Source organism: Pelodiscus sinensis, chromosome 3 (genome assembly GCF_049634645.1).
Source record: "Pelodiscus sinensis isolate JC-2024 chromosome 3, ASM4963464v1, whole genome shotgun sequence".
In the NCBI taxonomy this organism is placed as follows: domain Eukaryota; kingdom Metazoa; phylum Chordata; order Testudines; family Trionychidae; genus Pelodiscus; species Pelodiscus sinensis.
Genome location: NC_134713.1, coordinates 133,817,139 through 133,837,021, shown reverse-complemented (window position 1 = coordinate 133,837,021; position 19,883 = coordinate 133,817,139). Strand labels below are relative to the sequence as shown.

At 38.6% G+C, this 19,883-nt stretch overlaps 1 protein-coding gene across 6 annotated transcripts in view; it reads right to left on the bottom strand.

The window, feature by feature from the left end:
* CNST (consortin, connexin sorting protein) overlaps positions 1-19,883 on the bottom strand; it is an 87,774-nt gene that overhangs the window by 26,523 nt on the left and 41,368 nt on the right. For all 6 annotated transcript variants that reach the window (XM_075924905.1, XM_075924907.1, XM_075924908.1 and 3 more), the window contains 6 exons: positions 17,394-17,424; positions 16,520-16,606; positions 15,853-15,967; positions 11,278-11,299; positions 10,995-11,091; positions 2,890-3,785 (listed from right to left, as the gene is read on the bottom strand). In XM_075924905.1, the coding sequence (XP_075781020.1) occupies positions 2,890-3,785; positions 10,995-11,091; positions 11,278-11,299; positions 15,853-15,967; positions 16,520-16,606; positions 17,394-17,424 (1,248 nt within the window). The remainder of the gene's footprint in view (positions 1-2,889; positions 3,786-10,994; positions 11,092-11,277; positions 11,300-15,852; positions 15,968-16,519; positions 16,607-17,393; positions 17,425-19,883) is intronic.

The window sequence follows — 19,883 nt, the reverse complement described above, 5'->3', positions numbered from 1 at the left end:
AGATTACCACACTGATCTGAAATGCCTGCAATTGCTAGACTAAGCAGAGTGAGTTAAGGATAGTACAGCTCATAGCACAAGTCTAGCTTTGGTGAAGAAACTGGGTAAATAAAACATTTGGTCTAGCAGTTTAATTTAACTACCAACTGCTATAGAATGTATTGACTCCTTTCTATATAAAAATAAATGCTTTAGCTGGGTAGCTCAAGATATTGAATTTTGAGAAGATACCCAACACTACGGGATGATAATTAAGGGTCTTCTCTTCTATATATCCACAGGTGTTTTAGGGCCAAATTTTCCAAACCATTCTGTTTATGCAGAGTTTTGCAAATGCAAACCAGCAAACTAGTTAGTTCAATGATGCATGAGAATTATGGTGTTTCCATGCGCAAATTCAGGCCCTGATTCTGCAGACACTTTATCCACATGCATAATATTCAGCATGGCTGTATCTACACTGGCATCCCTTCCGGAAAAGGGATGCTAATGTAGCACTTTGGAATAAGCAAATCTGTGGGGGATTTAAATATCCCCAGCAGTATTTGCATTAACATGGCTGCCGCTTTTTTCCAGCTTGGAGATAAGCCGGAGAAAAGCGCCAGTCTAGACGTGATTCTCCGGAAAATGAAGCCTTTTCTGGAGGATCTCTTATTCCTACTTTCAAAGACGGCGCTGCGGGACCAACCCGGCAGGACCACAGCTGCTCTGCCCCAGGGGTCCCCGATTCAGCCGCTGCTGAAACAGATCAGCGGCTGATTCCAGGAAGCCCCGGGCAGAGCAGCTCTGCCCCGGGCTTCCTGGAATCAGCCGCTGATCTGTTTCAGCAGCGGCTGACTTGGGGGCTCCTGGGGCAGAGTAGCTGGGGTCCTGCCGGGTTGGTCCCGCAGCGCCGAGGGGCGGCGCTACGGGACCAACCCGGCAGCACCCCAGCTGCTTTGCCCCAGGCGTCAGGATTCAGCCGCTGCTGAAACTGACCAGCAGCGTCAGTTTCACCAGCAGGCTGAATCCAGACGCCTGGGGCAGAGCAGCTGGGGTGTTGCCGGGTTGGTCCCGTAGCACCGCCCCTCAGCGCTGCGGGACCAACCGGCAGCACTCCAGCTGCTCTATTGCAGGCATCCCCGATTCAGCTGCTGCTGCTGAAACTGACCAGCAGCAGCTGAATCAGGGACGCCTGGGGCAGAGCCAGACTATTGTAAGGGGGGGCTATGAAGGGTCTGGGGTGGGATCCCCTCCCACCAACCCGGGAGCACCCCAGCTGCTCTGCTCCCGGCTTCCCCGATTCAGCTGCTGGTCAGTTTCAGCAGCAGCTGAATGGGGGAAGCCTGTCCGGCTGCCCCAGCACTTCCGGGTTCCTGATGGTGCTGGACCATCAGGAGTCCCGGAGCATTGGATGCTGGACTAATGGAGTTTTACTGTACCAAGTGCACTTCCCTGGTACCAAGTGCAGGAGGCACTGGGGAAGTGCAGTGTGCTCAACCATGGAGCAGCAATAAGGAGATCTTTGGGCCAAACAGTTTACTGGCAACTCTTGTGATTTTATCATGCATATCACACCAGAGAGGACAGATAATCTAGTGGTTAGGGCACTACCCTGGATTATGGAGACCAGCATTCAATTCTGTGGTCTGCAATTAACTTCCTGTGTGGCTATGGTCTTTTAGTCTCTATGTGCCTATGTTTCTCATCTGTAAAATGAAGTTTATAGCACTTTCTTACTCTTTAAAGAGTCTTAGACACTCAGATACTATAGTAATGCAGGCCTTTTTTAAAACCTCTGCTATTGGACTCTCATGGTTATGTGAGGAAGTCAGCTTTCATTAAAAAAATGTTTCTAGCCTTCATGATTGTAGGCAAAAGCATGAAAACATGAGCTAAGTATACTCTTAAGGCTGAAAAAACAGACAGACAAAAAGAACCCTCAAAAGTGCATTATTTTAAACATCTCATGATTTTGGAGGCCTGACTCATGATTTTTGAATATTTAGGGAGGCCAATACTACATGATTTCCCAGGCCTTTCACCTGGCAGATACATAAGGATGGGATTTTGCCTTTTCTTTTTAAAAATGTAAAAAGAGCTTTTGATATTTAGAATTGTTGATTCTCCTTATGGGCAACACAAGTACAGCAACAATGGTTCTACTGACCAAGCCCTGAAGTTCCTAATTACTTTTATTTCAACAAAACTGACAGAGGTTAAGAAAATTATAAGTATATACATAAAATGTGTCAGGAAAGATTTCTTCCTGTCTTTTTTTCTTGCTCTTGTTTGATAAGTTACCCTTCTGTTTGGGAATATGGGAATGGGAATATATTTTGCCATTTAAAAAAAACATATAGAGATGTATAAAAAGTATTAAAGAGTATATTATATAGGTAATTCTCCTCTCCATTACTCATCTATGTGAATGGGCAGTGAAAAACAAATTTTACTCTATCAGTGAATAAGAATAACTAACACTCACAGGAAGAAAATGTATATCACATATGCATACATGAAATTTGCATACATTTACAAAGGAAAAAAATATGATTTTTCAGTGCTCCTAATAGCAGTGTCTGTATATAAAATAATAATGGTAAGGATATTTTATGCTGACACAGAGTAAAAGTCTAATTTTCAGAAGTGCTGAACCCACAACCGAAGATGGTTTCTGTGGAAACTGTGGATGCTCACAGCACCATTTGGGGGAGGAGGGGGGAATGAGGCTGCAAATCAATTCATAGGAAGACTAGAACAAATAATTTAGTTTTCTTTTTACACTAAAAATAAGGAAGTGATGTGCAGGAACATATATTTATCATCAATTTTAAAGAAAGCACCAATTTCTAAGACTACAATAAATTCAATTAAAACTTTAGTTTTTATAGTTTTCCCAGTGTTTACCTCGGCAATCTCTATCCTTTTTGCAAGTTCATCGAGTGAAGAAAAGCTGTCATCTAAAAATAAAGCCTCTGTTGAGCTGTGTGATGCTTGCTCCAGTGGAGTATCTGGAAGAGTTTCAGAGTCCTCTTGGTTTTCTAAGATTGCAAGGGATTCTTCAGTGTCTTTTATGCTACCATTTAAGAATCTCCCAAAAAAATCTTCTGGTTCTTCATTATTTATCTCCTTCTCCTGTTGCCTAGGCATGTCTTGCAGCCCCTTGCATATTTCTGGATGTGCAGAATTGATATGTTCAGATACTTTGTTATTTCCATAACACATGTTTTCACAAATGTTTGATGCAGCTCTGTCCTGTGGGGATTTTCCATCCTCCTCTCCTGAACTAGGATTCTGCTGCTGTTGGCTAAATGGATTATTTCCAAGCTGGCTTCTGGTAGTCTCAGTAGAGCCTGTATGGTGTTTTGACCTGAGAACATTTCTTTCTGCTTGTACATTTTCATCTTTAGAAACCAAATCAGCATCCGTTACAACAAAGATGTCTACCATTGGCTCACAAGAGAGTTCCACTCCAGGTTCTTTAGCCACGTCTTCTATTTTTGCTACATCCTTAGAGAACTGCTTCTCTGTCAGCTGCAAACTGTTATCTTTACCAGCATCCCCAGATGATAAACATTCAGAACAAGGCCTGCCGACTGTCTCTGTGGACTGGGTGTGTGGCTCCAGTGTTGATTCAGCACTGCAGTGCTGCTCCTCCATGTGGTCCTTCCCTGCAGCTACTTGAAAACTTGCTGTTTCCGTAAGCCTATCAGTTTTACTATCACACAGGGAGCTCTCACTCATCTGTCTCTCTCTGTGCTTGTTTTCTTTTCTTGGTGCAATGCCAGGCCAAGTTTCAGTATCTAAATGCAACAGGAAGACAGTTCCAGCATTTTAAAATGATTCAGAACATTGAAGTGTATAGAAAGAGTATGCTATGACTTGATAACTCTGCATATACATGCTTCAGAATAAAGTCCTCTCTAATGCAGACAGTGCTGCTGCAGTTAATAGAAAGCACAAAATACTCAGAATAAACTAAATATAAAAACCCCAATTCAGCAAAGCACCGAACTGCATATTTAAAGGTAAAAAAACATGCTTAAGTGACTTGCTGAAAATGGATGGGTTTATTCACATGCTGAATGTGAAGCAAGTTCTTAAGTGTTTCAAGGAATAAGGGCCTAATTTCCCCCCCTCAAACATATTTCATGCAACTAACTACATGTAGATCATTCCAAGATTTCTAGAAGGAAGGGTGTGGAAGGAAGATGCATATGAGGTCATAATCACAGAAGAAAATGTTTTCCTGGTTCCATTGCAATAGATAACTTACATATATTACTATTACTGTTACTTATTCTTCACTGAGATATGTAGGTGCATTTGAAAAAAAAAGCCCAACATTGCAAGAATTTAACAAATTTTCGATGTAGTCCTTTTCCCTTAATATTTTACTATTTTCTTCAATGAATGCAAAGTAAAATATTTGATTACAGTGTTCATAGTTGATAAATTACACAGTTATAAATGGCTTTTATGGACTTCTATATGAATAGCCAATATGGATTATATATGCAAAACACAAATACAATTTAGATTTATCTTATGTTTGGTCACAGATATTTTTAATGTAAATTACCAGGGAAGAGTGATCTTTGTTTATTGAGCTGTTATGGAACTTTAATTTGGAGGGAAGTGAGAACAATAATACACATATATTTTCAAAAAAGCTTTGAGCTACACTCATTTTCGGTTAGGATAAATTGGTAAATTATTTATGAGCAGATTAAAGAACTTATAATTCATTAATAATTTATTTCTAACAGAAATTTAAGAAATTGTACATTCAGTGTCAATACAATATGTTTATGTTGTAGCAGAAGACCAAAACGCTAGTCTGAGTTTCTAATAATTTTAGTCACAATGGACCTTAACTGGAAACTCAAATCCAAGTCTCTTTTCCCCACTGTCCCCAGTTTTGGGGAAAGGTAAAGGGAGAGACTGAGATCCAAAAGATAAATCAATCTCTGTTCACCAGACTTATTACATGTTTATACAGAGCGACATAGCACCATAGATTCTGTATTACAGAAGATATTGTAACAATAATGCAAACCACATTCTTAACTCAAAATCTGTTTAATTGAATTTTTAGTTCAGAGCCAAAACCAGAAGCATTTATGGATCAGATTGATGGAAGTCACCTCCAGAGATTAAGTGGCCCCAGAAATTTCAACCATTTTCTGCAGAAGTGTCACAAGATTGTGATGTCTTTCAATGTGAATACACCCTAGCTATGGACTTTGCCTCAAACCTGAACTCTTCAGTACATCTGTGCTGTATCAGAGTACTGCCACTTTTACTCAGCTTTCAAATACATTTAAAACAGTGTTGAGTTGCATTGTCTTAAGGTAAGTAAAGATTATATTTGCTGATAATTCTCATATTTTAAAAGTTAATGAAATACTAGAGAAACATGAAAAGTAAGGTTAGAAATGTTATGGAAGACTATGCAGCTTGAGGACATTAACAGAAGGGATGCCCAGAAGCTAACTTATAGAGGATAAGGAAAGAAGAAATGGGTATGAAAGAGACACAGTTTTGAAAATTAAGCACAAAGGACAAGACAGCTGAGGGGCTGTAATGTGATACTGAGCCGTTCACATAGAGGTCATCGGTTCAAATAGAGCCCAGATTGTCAGCAGCAGGATTTTGTTACCATCTGTCAATTTTTCCTCAGTTGATATGTCCACATTAAAACAGACACCTTTATTGGCAAATAAGACCACCAAAGATTAAATGGACATGGAAATTAAATCAGCCTTTTTATCATGCAAGACAGCCTTTTGAGGTCAGGGTCGAAACACAGAGATATGTCAGTGGGGAAGCTTACACTGTTCTGGGTATGCTGTAACTCTACTAGAGTTGGAAAACTTCAAAGTCCAGTGTTGTCAGTCTTTTTAGGGCTACTCAGGCATACATTTTCAGCAGTGAGTAGTGGTTTTGAGTGGTTGATTTTCAGAAGTGATGAGAACCTGCTCTCTAAAAATCAAGTTCCTTTAAAGGTGTCATGTCAGATGCCCAAAACCAGAGGCATCCAAAAATAACAAAAAATTAGAACTAAATTCACTTAAGGAAACAAAAAGCTCAGTCTAGAAAAATAGTATTAAGTTCATAAGAAAGAAAGAAATGCCTGCGAGAACATGAGAACAGCCATACTGGGTCAGACTAAAGGTCCATCTAGCCCAGTATCCTGTCTTCCAACAGTGGCCAATTCCAGGTACCTAGAAGGAACAAACAGAACGGGTAATCATCAAGTGATTCCCTCCCCGTCATTTATTCCCAGCTTCTTGACAGAGGCTAGAGACGTCATTCCTACCCATCCTGGCTAATAAGCACTGATGGACCTAACCTCCATGAATTTATCTAGCTCTTTTTTGAATCATGTTACAATCCTTCTCTTCACAACATCATCTGGCAAAGAGTTCCACGGGTTGACTGTGCATTGCATGAAGAAACACTTTCTTTTGATTGTTTTAAACCTGCTAACTATTAATTTCATTTGTTGACCTCTAGTTTTTATGAGCTTCAGGGGGTAGCCGAGTTAATCTATTACAGAAAAAAACAACAAATGGTCTGGTAGCACTTTATAGACTAAAAAAACATGTAGATGGTATCATGAGCTTTCGTGCCCATGAAAACTCATGATACCATCTACGTGTTTTGTTAGTCTAAAAAGCGCTACAAGACCATTTGTTGTTTTTTTCTAGTTTTTATGTTACAGGAACAAGTAAATTACTTTCCCTTATATTCACTTTCTCCACACCAGTCATGATTTTATAATATACAATGACTCTATAATTTTGAAATATAAGAGACCCAGGAGTGATTTCCTGTGACAATCTGTCAGCTGATCGCCTGAACAGATTGTTTCCGTTTGGGATTGAACCTAATAAGGCCTAAAAGAATTTGGGAGTTCCATAGTTTCTCCAGAGGCTGAGAATGCAAACTGGATGGTTTGTAAAATATTTTACTACATTAATTATTTAATTCAAGACAAATATGCAGGGTTTTGGCCATCTCAAGTTATAACAGGAAGGAATAAAGACTTTCAGACAGTCACTGAAAGAATGAATCCATACACATATAGTATGTGCTCCAACTCTATTTTAAGAGCAATAAAAAGATTTCAAGGCCTTGAACCATCCAGCTGGCAGAAAATAAGCTCCAGCACCCTGAGAGGAAGTGATTACAGCAGCACAGGTTGTAAAATAGGTGGCTACGTCTAGACTGGCATGATTTTCCGCAAATGCTTTTAACGGAAAAAATTTTCCGTTAAAAGCATTTGCGGAAAAGAGTGTCTAGATTGGCATGGATGCTTTTCTGCAAAAGCACTTTGGCATGGACGCTTTTCCACAAAAGCATTTTTTGCGGAAAAGCATCCATGCCAATCTAGACGCGGGTTTGCGCAAGAAAGCCCCGATCGCCATTTTCGCGATCGGGGCTTTTTTCACAAAACAATGCCACGTTGTCTACACTGGCCCTCTTGCGCAAAAGCATTTGCGCAAGAGGACTTTTGCCCGAATGGGAGCAGCATAGTATTTCCACAAGAACACTGACAATCTTATATTAGATCGTCAGTATTCTTACGGAAATTCAAGTGGCCAGTGTAGATAGCCGGCAAGTTTTTCCGCAAAAGCAGCTGCCAGTCTAGACGCAGCCGGTGAGTCTATGCATCTCCTACCAACCTCTGGCAATTGGGTTCTTAAAAAAGCTGCTTTCCTGGGAAGAATCTCAAGGGGGAGAGCCCAGAATTAGTCTTTTTTTTATTTTGGGAAAAGTATATGTATAATCAATCAATTTCTCCTTCACCCACCCATAATTATGACAACTCCTCCTTGGAGACAGATGTCTTCAAAGGCACAAGCTATATTCCCTTGTGCATGCAATAGATGAATCAAGCCAAGTCGGCTTGAGATTAATGAAGTAGTGTCATTTTCTTTCCAGGATGCTACCACAGTATACATTGTGCCTCAGTACGTAATTATTTAATATACATACACAGACAAAACCCACATGCTCCTGCCACTCCCCCATTCTATACACAGTAGATAAATGGGAGTCTTAGGACTTATCTAGAAGCAGAAGCTATTGAAAAATAAGCTTAGGTCTGATAAAGCACAATAAGCTATTTTGCAATCTCTCCTCATGTGGATACTCTTATTCCACATGAAAGCCTTGTGTACACGGGCAGTGGCAAGTATGGTACATGTAACTAGAGTGAAAAGGAAGCTGCATACATATTATGGTGGATAGCAACACGTGGCAGCAAAAGACGCCAGAAGCTGGGGACATAGAGGGGAAAAGGCTTCAGCGGTTCCCTATCGTTAGAGCCTTTACTTGTAAACATGTAAATCGAGAAGGCACGGCTTGGACACTTAGGGTAGGTCTAGACTACATGGCTCCGTTGACGGACCCATGTAGATGAGTTTACTAGACATAGGAAAATGAAGCGGCGATTTAAATAATCGCCGCTTCATTTACATCAAAATGGCCACCACGCTGTGCAGATCAGCTGTTTGGCATCACAGCAGGGCAGTCTGGACGTGCCGCGGTCGACAAGGGAAGCCTTTGTCGACCACTCCGGTATGCCTTGTGAAATTATTATTTATTTAAATTGCCATTTCATTTTCCTATGTCTAGTAAACTCATCTACATGGCTCCATTAACGGAGCCATGTAGTCTAGACAAACCTATAGAGAGCAGTATAGGGTGCACATCCTAAGGTTCTGATGTGTCTACTTGCCTAATCCATTCCTCACCATCTACACTTCTATTTATACCCATGCTAGGGGCACATGCAGTATATGTACTCAATATGCCACTGGACGTGATAAAAGAGCCCAAGAGTGCCTTTGTACTGTTTTGCTTAACCACTTTGGAAAAGGACCTTAATGGGTTTATAAATGACAAAATTCATTTGTCTACTTGGGAAATGGCCCATAACAGCTATTGTAGAATTGCTATTCCACAATAGATTCTCATGTGGACACTCTAATCCCACACAATTTACCTTAATCTCGAATGGCCCCATGGCACACTGTTTTACAAAAGCTATTCTGGGCCTTTTCTCCATGTAGGCAACCTCTTAATTTGGCTATTTATATTCTCAATAAGGCCCTCTTCAAACCCTTTGGATTTTGCCTTCCCCTTCCTTGCTATCATAGTCACTTTCTTGCCTTTAAAAGCAAGTGAGTGAAAACAGCCAACTAGCAGGTCAGACAAATTGTATGCCCCCTGCTGCTCACATACCTGGATTGTGAGAAGTAGTAATAGCTGATCAAGATAGAGTTTTATTAAAAGCCACCCTCCTAAAGAGATCTGCCAGTGTGAACGCCATAGACACAAGTCTATTGCTTCCCAAAGAAAGTGTCAGCCTGCAGGAAAAGGTGCAGGAGGTTACGTAACCACTCTTCACAGTATAACCAACCTGAGCAATCAGAAATCATTAGTTAGGTTCCCCCAAAAATCATGAGATTTTTAAGCAATCAGAGCTTAGCTGGAATTTTTTTGATGGTACGTAGTGCTATTGAACCAGAAACTACAGTTTTCCATTGGAAAACATAAATTTGTCATAATGTAAATATTTCTGAGACAACATGTACATGTTCACAAAACTTCAGAAGGAAGAAAGTTGTATTCATTTTTATTTTTATATTATAAATTTTAATATACAAGTATTTTATATTTTACATTATAAAGTTCTGACATGATCAAAACAAAATATTTTGAGGTGCCTGAACTGAAATTTTTCAGAATTTCTGTTCTGCTGGAAATTTTTGCCTTATGTTCTGCTTCAGAGAAAAAAAAATCTGTTTTCCAATCAGCAATAAAAATTATACATTTTGTGTTTTCGATTTTTCTTCTGGTTTTTGAACCTGCAGGTTTCAGTCGCTTCCTAATTTTTAAGTTTTTCTTTGTGACCATAAGGGCTATAAACTTACTTTAAAAAAAATAAGGTAGCTGGAAACGCAGAAACTCGGGTTTAAGAAATATATCAAACATTTAAAAACTCAAGATAGAAATCAGAATAGCTGACAGCATGTTCTTCAGCCTTGTGAATGAGCCTAGATACCAGAGTAGTGGATGCACTATAAAAGAACCAGACAGAAAGACAACAGAATACGTGATGGTGGTGGTGGTGGTAATGATAGTAAGGAGTGTGGAATGGAAAGGACAAGAGTTCTGTAGTGTGTGGAGAAATAGTGGTCCAATGCCACCAACACCTCCTACAGGCTGAACTCCCCTCCCCCATTTCCTGTGTGATTACAAATACCCCTGGAGAGGGAAAAAAAAGCACTGAATTTAGACTTCTTTAACTCTCGTCATCTGTCGCTGGAACATGCAAAATCTTGATGTACCAAGGTTAAATAGCTTAAAAACTATCTTACTTCTCCATTCCCATGCAACTACACTGTGCAGGCTATCCTCAAACACATCACTAATGTGTTCTTGCAGAAAGGGGAAGGGAAGCTGAGACACACTTTCAGTTATCATCTTGAATATTAATGTTAATATTGAGAACCCAAAATATGCATTACTCAGTTTTTCTTTATTGGTATGGAAAATGCAGCTTTACACAGGATTGTTACATTGCATACCAGATGAAAATATGGATCATTTAAATAATGAATGGCCACAACTTAGAATATTTATAAAGATCTTTGTCTAGCCTGACCTGGCATTTTATATATTGGAGGATGACTGGAATTTTCCTGGAAGCATGACATTTTATTTATTAAGAATAGCCTTTTGTGTGTTATATGAACTGATATAATACAAAAAATTCAGACATTTTAATTCAGTCATTAGTATTATGAACACCATTGCCTTCTTAGAACTATTCATTATTGATGCTGTGCAAATACTTTATTATATTCTGTGAAAAATTAACATTTGCCCTCTAATTTTTGCTCTTGTTGGAATCTAGCTCATGGGCTGCAACCCCAAACACAGGAGTTGCACACTGTCAACAGGAGTAAATTTAAAAATATGTACACAAGATGTACCTGAATCACAAGCAGCAGCCTCTTTTTCCTTTAAATCTTCTGATACCATTAATTGTACAAAACGATTGCCTCCCAATGACTTTTCAGTAGTTACTACCTGTAAAACAGGATAGCACTTACATGTAACTGTTCATTTTAAATTCAGACACTGGAATTATTTGAGAAGTCTATAAGGTACACAATTACCGAACAACCTCTATAAAAAGTATGTCTAAGCATGCTAAAGAATACCTTCACTCAGATTTTCAATTGGTAAAGCAACAAAGAAAACATAATTTCTTACCTTGTGTTTGGATACAAGTGGCCTGCAAGCAAAAAGAAAATAAGAATAAATGACCACATTCAACAACAATATTCTTCACAACAAATATCACCCTAACTACTCTACAAACTACCCTTACATGCTCTAATATTAGCACAGAACATTTCCAACACTGAAACACTATCAGTGAACTAGCATAGTTTAAAGTACAGAGCTGTACCATATGTTAACATCATTAGAAGGCCAATTATTATAGACATTGCTGTATATAATTGAGAAGACAGTTAAAAAAAACCCCACCACATCAGGAATGTTCTAAATTTCTTAAAATTCATCTTTCTTTCTTAAAAAAATCATACTTATATATGAAAATGTTTTATCAACTAGCATGAAAAGTAACATCTATTGTAACTAAGAGATTTGGGGAAAATATCACACGCCTCTCTCTTCCACTTCTCCAATTTATTCTGGTTCATGTTTTTCGGAAGAATTGTGCACCCATCACTCCCTCTGAAATCAGTGGGACCCATAGGTGGATTAACATCACTGAAAATCAAGCTATGTATTCTACAGCACTAGATATACACAATAAACCAGGGAGCTAATTGTGTACTGGGTGTTCTCTGTTACTGTTCTTTCACACAGCAATAAGGGAGAGACAGATTGTTTTTAAAAATTATTACAAAATCACAAAATTAGCAAGGGGCTTCAGAAGCACATGGAGTCTCTAAAAATGTTACACACATTTTTTTTAAAAAGTGTTTAGATTTTAATCTGAAAATATCCCTGAAAGTACATAAACATTTTTTGCAAAGGCAAAGCAGAACAGCTCAAAATAGTTTCTGAAAGAAAAAAAAATGTTCAGTATGAGAATTTGGATTATAAAATAAATTACTGGAAAAAACATTTATGCTCTCAATTAGAAATACATGTACCTTAAATACTGAAAGAACTCTGTCTTTAAAAAAAATGGAAACAAGTGATTCTGATTATTTTCACCACGTAAATCTAACTTTAATCCCCAGAAAAAAGACTGAACAACAGTCTATGAACATCTAGAGAACACTGATAACATGAATGATAACATGGATATTTAAAGAGCAATTTATGCCAAATAAACAATTTTTCATCAAATTGCATACTAAGGGTGTGTCTAGACTAGTTTTGTCAACAAAAGTGGACTTTTGTCGACAAAACTATACCTGCGTCTACACTACCGCTGAGTTCTGTCGACATACTGTTTTGTCGACGCTGGTAAACCTCATTTTACGAGGCATAACAACTTTTGTCGACAGAGTTCTGTCGACAGAAGGTGTTATTGCATGTAGGGTTGTGTCTAGACTACAGGGTTTTGTCGACAAAGCAGCTTGCTTTGTCGACAGAACTGAATGTGTCTAGACGCTCCTTGTCGACACAAGTTTTGTCGACAGATACTGCTGTCGACAAAAGCCTGTAGTCTAGACATACCCAAAGTGAAGGAAGAGAACACAGCAGATGGAATGTATCTGAATTTTAGTCTCTAAAGTGAGGATACATGGAACAAATTTCAGGAGAAAACACAAGACCACCATTTTGGGCCCAGTAAGATGCTGTGTATACATGTAAAATATATAGGCTATATTTCCATCCTAGCTCACATCCCAAGACTCACATCCCATGTAATGAAGCTGTATATTGGGGAACCTGACAGGCACCTGGGCAAAGGAATCAGTCACAAGGCAGCAGCAGGGTCCTACTGCAATCACAGTACTAAAATTGCCTCTGTGGCACTGCAGGGTTGCAAGTTTATACTTCCCAATGGCTCCATGTCAAATATGCTCTCACGGTAAGTGAAGAAATTATTTTTTCTTGACTGCTGGCAAGGCAACCAAATCTAGGCTTTGACAGTAAAGCTTTTTACATTATTATTATTAATTCTTATGAAGGGTCTGCAAGTCAAATTGTGCCCTCAGTGACACGTGGATGAGAACCGACTGGTTGAAGTTATAGCTAGACAGAAGGCTGGAGAAGGCAAATAGAAAATATGGCAAAAATTGTATCTGTCCTTTAGATCAAACACACATCTCTGCCACGTGCAGTCATTTTTACAGCCTTGGATCTGGTAAGATTTTCAGTTACTTATGAATAATCACTAGTCATAACCAAGATGCCTTTTTTCATTTACAACTGCCCAAGACCTGTAATCTTTTCTTACCAAAGCAAACCTCAATGCAGTGATTCAGGACTGTCAATTCAAGGCCAGACTACTGCAATATGCTGTAGTTGGGACTCCAAAATAAATCCATTTGGAAGGTGCAATTAGTACAGTATGCTGCTTGTGAAGGAGAGTTTCCTGCTTCAGTCATATTAATAGCTGCCTTCCAGATATGCCTTGGTTACCTGTGGGTTTCTTGGTGGAATTTTAGTGCTTCACTGGTTAATACCAACATCTTAATAGCCCAGGTCCAACCTGCTTGAGAGCTCATTTCTCTCTCTCTGTCACACTACCACAGCTGAGATCCATGCACCTGTCTGAATTGTACTTCTCTCAGTATAATAAAAAGGGGACTTGCTGCCCAGGTACACTCTGTGAGATCCTCTTTCCTTCAGAAAGGGCTCCCAGAAGTCCAAAACAGTGCCAACTCTTGTCTTCCATGTCAAGTTTCCTCTTATTATTTACAATGTAACATAAATAAGGCTTTTGAAACAATACCATAAGAAAACTAGGGAAATGCAGTCCACATGAAATTACTCTAAGGTGGGTGCATAACAGGTTGAAAGACCACACTCAAAATAATAGTTATCACACTATAAAGAGGACTGTGGTCAATTGTTCTCCACCTTCACTAAAGGTAAAACAAGAAGTAATGGGCTTAATCTGCAGCAAGGGATATTTCGGTTGGATACTAGGAAAATTTTTAACAATAAATGTAGTGAAGAACTGGAATAAGGTTTCCAAGGGAGATTGGGGAATTCCCACTGGACGTTTTTAAAAACAGGTTGGACGAACACTTGCCAGGTATGGTAAGGAGGCTGGACTTGATGACTTCCAATATAGGTCCAATACTGTCCTATATTTCTATGACTATGGGTTAGTTGGTTAATGGATGAGTGGATGGATGGAACTAACACTATTATTATTATGATTTCTTTGGGTTAACCTTGTAGTGACCTAGAGAAACACAAAAATACACACCTTGAACTCCAGAAAAGCAGACTTCGACTCCCTCAGAGACCTAATGGGCAGAATCCCCTGGGATGCTAACATGAAGGGGAAAGGAGCCCAGGAGAGCTGGCAGTATTTTAAAGAAGCCTTACTGAAGCCACAGGAAGAAACCATTCCAATGCGTAGCAAGAGAAGCAAATATGGTAGTGTGCCCTTGTAGCCAAGAAGGCTAATGGCGTACTTGGTTGCATTAAGATGAGCATTGCCAGTCGATCCAGAGATGTGATTATTCCTCTTTACTCGGCTCTGGTGAGGCCACATCTGGAGTATTGTGTCCAGTTCTGGGTCCCCAATTACAGGAAGGATGTGGATGCACTGGAGAGGATCCAGCAGAGGGCAACCAAAATGATTAGGGGGCTGGAGCATATGACCTACGAGGAGAGGCTGAGGGATTTGGGTCTATTTAGTCTGCCGAAGAGAAGAGTGAGGGGGGATTTGATAGCAGCCTTCAACTTCCTGAAGGGAGGTTCCAAAGAGGCTGGAGAAAGGCTGTTCACAGTAGTGACAGATGGCAGAACAAGGAACAATGGTCTCAAGTTGCAGTGGGAGAGGTCCAGGTTGGATATTAGGAAAAACTATTTCACTAGGAGGGTGGTGAAGCACTGGAATGGGTTACCTAGGGAAGTAGTGGAGTCTCCATCCCTAGAGGTATTTAAGTATCAGCTTGACAAAGCCCTGGCTGGGTTGATTTAATTGGGTTTGGGCTTGCCTTGGGCAGGGGGTTGGACTTGATGGCCTTCTAAGGTCTCTTCCAACTCTATAATTCTATGAAAAAAATAGAAGGGCAGCTCCCTACTGCAGAGAAAGAAAACAAAAAAGACAACAATTTTCTACTCATCTTTCATGCCTAAACATATTGGCTTGGAGGGGGTCCTACTGTTAGACATTGATTAATATGACAATCTTTTCTGAATGACTTGCTAACTGCTAGCAGTGGAAGGAATTATGCTATGGTTAAAGTGCAAGTTGCTAGCATGCTTCATTAGCATTCTAGTGCTGCAGGCTATCCCAAGAGGATTGATCATAACTGTGTATTTGGGGAGTAAAGGACAATTTTGTCCTACTGAATCATTGCAGGTTCAGCAAAAGATGACAGCAATGTAATCAAAGTATAAGCTCTTCAACTGCTCAGACGGTCCAAGTAATATTTTTAGTCTGTACAAATTTTTATAGCAATATTAATACAGTTTGAGAAATTATTGTAAAGCTAAGTATTGTTACTATATATCAAAACAAATACTTTTAGATGTGAATTGGTTTTGATCCATTTTAATCAATTGCTGTAATTTTTATTTTTGGGGATGCAGTTGAACTCTTTACAAACATCTGCCATACAAATAAAAAACAAGTATACTTACACCTGTTAAAGTAAACAGGTTTACTATACTTACTCTCTATGTGACGTACAAAGTTTAGCAAGATTTTCCAACTCTTCATTGTTAAGTCCTTTAGTTGAATTCCTCAGAGTTGTAACTTCACTGGGCACTGCTGTTTTCCACTTTGTTTCTAAATTAACCACAAATAGTTTTAGCTACACTACTAAAAAAATTAGCATGTACTTACCCAAAAAACATAGAAGCCAAAGAGACTAATCCATGGTAAATATGTTCAACTCTAATTTTGTTTTTTTAAATCAATAAAGCAAATTTGACCAGTGTATGTTCTAAAATTATGACAACAACATAGATAACTAGCATAATATCACGACACGATAAGTTGTGCTGTTTTCAAACAACAAAACATGACACACCAGTTTCACTGGAGAATAAAAGAATCAACCACAGCAGAGAATACAATGTATAGAAACTGACCAAGATAAAGAATAATTCTTTATACATGCCTTTTCTTCACGAAGACCAGAGAAAAAAAATCTAAGGAAAGAATTATTTTCTCATGACAGGCTCTGAAAGGTTCTAGTGAAAGAGCTACTTTTGTTTTGCAACACAGTATTGACTGGAAAAATATCTGTTCTGTTATTTAGAAAGACAGAACCAGTTCTGTATACAGTATCTAAAAAAGAACTCTGCTCTCTAACACATCAGAACACACTGTACATACCCCACTGCTTCTGAATGGAAGAAAGATTTTCAAGTAACTGCTCATGATACAGTCGTTCAAGCTGAATGAACTTCATTGCTTTCTCGTCTGAATGGAAGGTTAAAGAAAAATACAGATAGAGACGCACATATGGGAATATATTTATTTTCAATACCACTTTAAAAAGGACATCGTCTAGTTCTATGACTGAAACCTGACACACAAGTACCAAAATGGATGTGAGACTAGTGATTATATGGCCAGCAATCTAATAGACTTGAATAAATTATTAAACTAAATTAAACCTGGAAGACTTATATAAAAACTTCCTAAAAGCAGCACGGAAAAAATTTTTAGGACATTATAATCTCTTTCAACAAACTTTGACCTAGAGCAGGTATATTTGATCACCTATGAGTTTCCAAATGCAAGTACATTATACATTTGTGTGTGAAGGTACTTATTAAAAAAATTATCCCAAGGCAAACAGTCTAAACCAGAGCCATCCATATCCAAAGATATCAAAGAGACTTTGTGTCTGTCTAATTTGTAAGCTTCTCGAGACAAATCTTCCTCTATGCTTTGAACAGTGCAAAGCGCACTGTAGCAGCTTAACCCATAATAATAAAGTAGCATTTGAAAGCAATTTTCTCTCTTCCCAGATAAGACATCTGCCCCAAAAACCTGTCAGACAATATACAGGCTATAAAGACTTCAAGAATTTTGATTTTCCCTATTTATGGCAATACTTTGTACAGCTGCAGTGAAGTATGAAGTTACTACTTTTGAAGTGTGAAGGTGGGGAAATGAGAACTAAAGCAACAGTAATAGCATAAATATGTAGTTACTTTTACACAAAAGAGAACATTGTTAAATTTGATCAATAAAAGGATACATTCCTCTTCCTGAAAATAGGCCTCAGCTATCTGTAAAGGAAAAAGGAAAAAGAAAATAATATTTAACATCACAGTTCCCTGATTCTTTATTACACTAATGCATGTATAATATCTTATTTCAAGAGTGCATGTGTCATTTGTATATATATTTTAAAAGTTATGCTTTGCACATGACTATTTGGTTTTTGATATTATGTAAGTGAGTAGGAAGCAATAAAAACTGACAAGACAGTAAATACAACTCCTTTTGCTTATATTCACAGAATCTGATAAGCTCGACTTAGTTGGGTTCTAGACCTGTGAAACCAATAGGATTTATGCTTATGTGACTCTACAACAAAGAGCTTTGTTAAAGCAGTCTAGATGGAGCACATTTACTTACATCAAAGTTTGAATTCTCTAACTGGGACATGAATTTCTCAAAGCCTCAAAAAGTAATATCACTGCAGAAAATGAATTCTTGAGTAATGCTACAGCACAGTCTGCTAAAAGGTAAAATGAGGAGCCCTCTTTCTGAAAGGATAGAGCCCTGACATATCAGGCAAGAACAGCTATTGGAGGGAGATCTTTAAAGATGGTGGGAAAAAATGCTGCCTGTCACAAGCCACAGATATAACCACTCTCCTCTTTCAGTCTCTTTCACAACACTACCAACTCTAAGCATTTGAAAATCACGAGTGAGGCCTCAAAAAAAAAAATCACACACAAAAAAGACAGGTTATTTTTATTGTCTTCTGAGGTTTTGTGGGGGGTTTTTTTTGAGTTAATAGATTATAGTACAGTGTGGTTACATTGACATGCTTTTTTCTGCAACTACATAGGCCAGAACCTTTTTTTAAAGAAAACTGAAATTCTCATGTAAATCATAGGACTTCAGGAGTTGGGGCTTTAAGGAGAGTATCAACTATTGAAACTTGTGATAGAATTGAAAGAGTTGGCAACACTTTTTTATACAACCCCAAGACCCATGTACTTTCTCTTCAGGTTTTCTCTCCCAACCTCTTATACACAACTGATTCCTGCATAAATCTTGTAAGACCATCTAGCCATCTTTCCTCAATTCACTGAGCCCAAGTTCTGATATCTAAAAAAACTTAAGCATTGCAACAGGAATAAAATGAAGCTAGATTGCAGCTGTGTAATCTGCATTACAGATTTTAGGAGGTAGAATCAGTTTAAGACTTTGCCCCTTATAATGACATTGCTATAACAGAACAGGTTAAACATGACCTTTAAGTGACAGCTCTGCCAAAGGAAATAATGAGAAACATAATGAGACAACATTTGAAGACTCTTCTACCAGATGTAGAACATGCATGTAAGAACAAACAAAACACTAACTGGCAGTTAAACACAGGAAGCCAGTGAACTCTGTCTGTTTCATATAAAATCCACAATACTGTTTTAGGTTTAATCTGGAAATCAAAATATTGTCAAGGACAGATACACAGTAAGAAGAACAATGATGTAAGAAAGGAAGGCTCATTATTTGAAGTAATATTTCAGAAGACCGTGTAAAAATATTGGGAGGGGTTAAATTACTCTGTCAGAGACATGGCCTCACAATAAGCAGGGGAAAAACACAGTATATAGTAAGTAATTTCAATAACGTGAACACTGAAGAATTGACCTTGAAACTACAGGGTCAGACAGTACAAAAAATGTAAACTTTTGACTATCTGGGTTCCAGAATCCACGAAAATGTGGAAATAAAGGATGAAATGAGAGTTTTAATAATTAACACGTTGCTCAAAGGAGATAGAGAAGTTATGTAGCATGTGACAGGAGACACCAGTAAGACTAAAAGGGAAAGTTTATAAAATGGTGGTCTGTTCATAATGATTGAAGCTAAGTGCTGGGCAACAAAGGAGAAACATGAAAAAATAATCTGCTCCACAGAAATGCAACTGTTGGGTATCTGAGTGGTGTAAGTAGAAAGACCACATGAGGAATATGTATGTTAGCAATATACTCAAATTAACCCCCTGTAAGGGAGCGAAGAGAGACTGGACCGTCATCACAGGGGTTAAATAAAGCCTTTTGGCCCAGCTAGCCCTTCCCTGTAGCCAATGCCAGGCCTGGAGGAAGGATAAAAGGAAGGAGCCTGGCTCTGTTAGGAGCTGGCTAGCAAGGAGACAGGAGTGTGGTAAACTTCATAAACAAGGAGACAGGATCATGGTCACACTCCCATCAACAAAACACGAGAGAGTGCAGGTTCAGATGGTATGGTCATTTAAAACACAGTACTGAGACAAAATCTGTGACCTTAAAAAAAAAAAAAAAAAAAAAAAAGACAAGTCAACCCAAGAAGTAGTACAGAAATATTATAAAGGAAGAAGACAGATCAGTATGTAGTATGAGAGAGGATAGGGGCATTGGACAGAGTGCTTTGGAGGGAGAGAACTCATATAGCAGACCCTATTTGAGAAGAAAAAGAAGAGATTAGATTAACCTCTGACTCTTGAAACTCAACTAGCCTAGAAACTGAA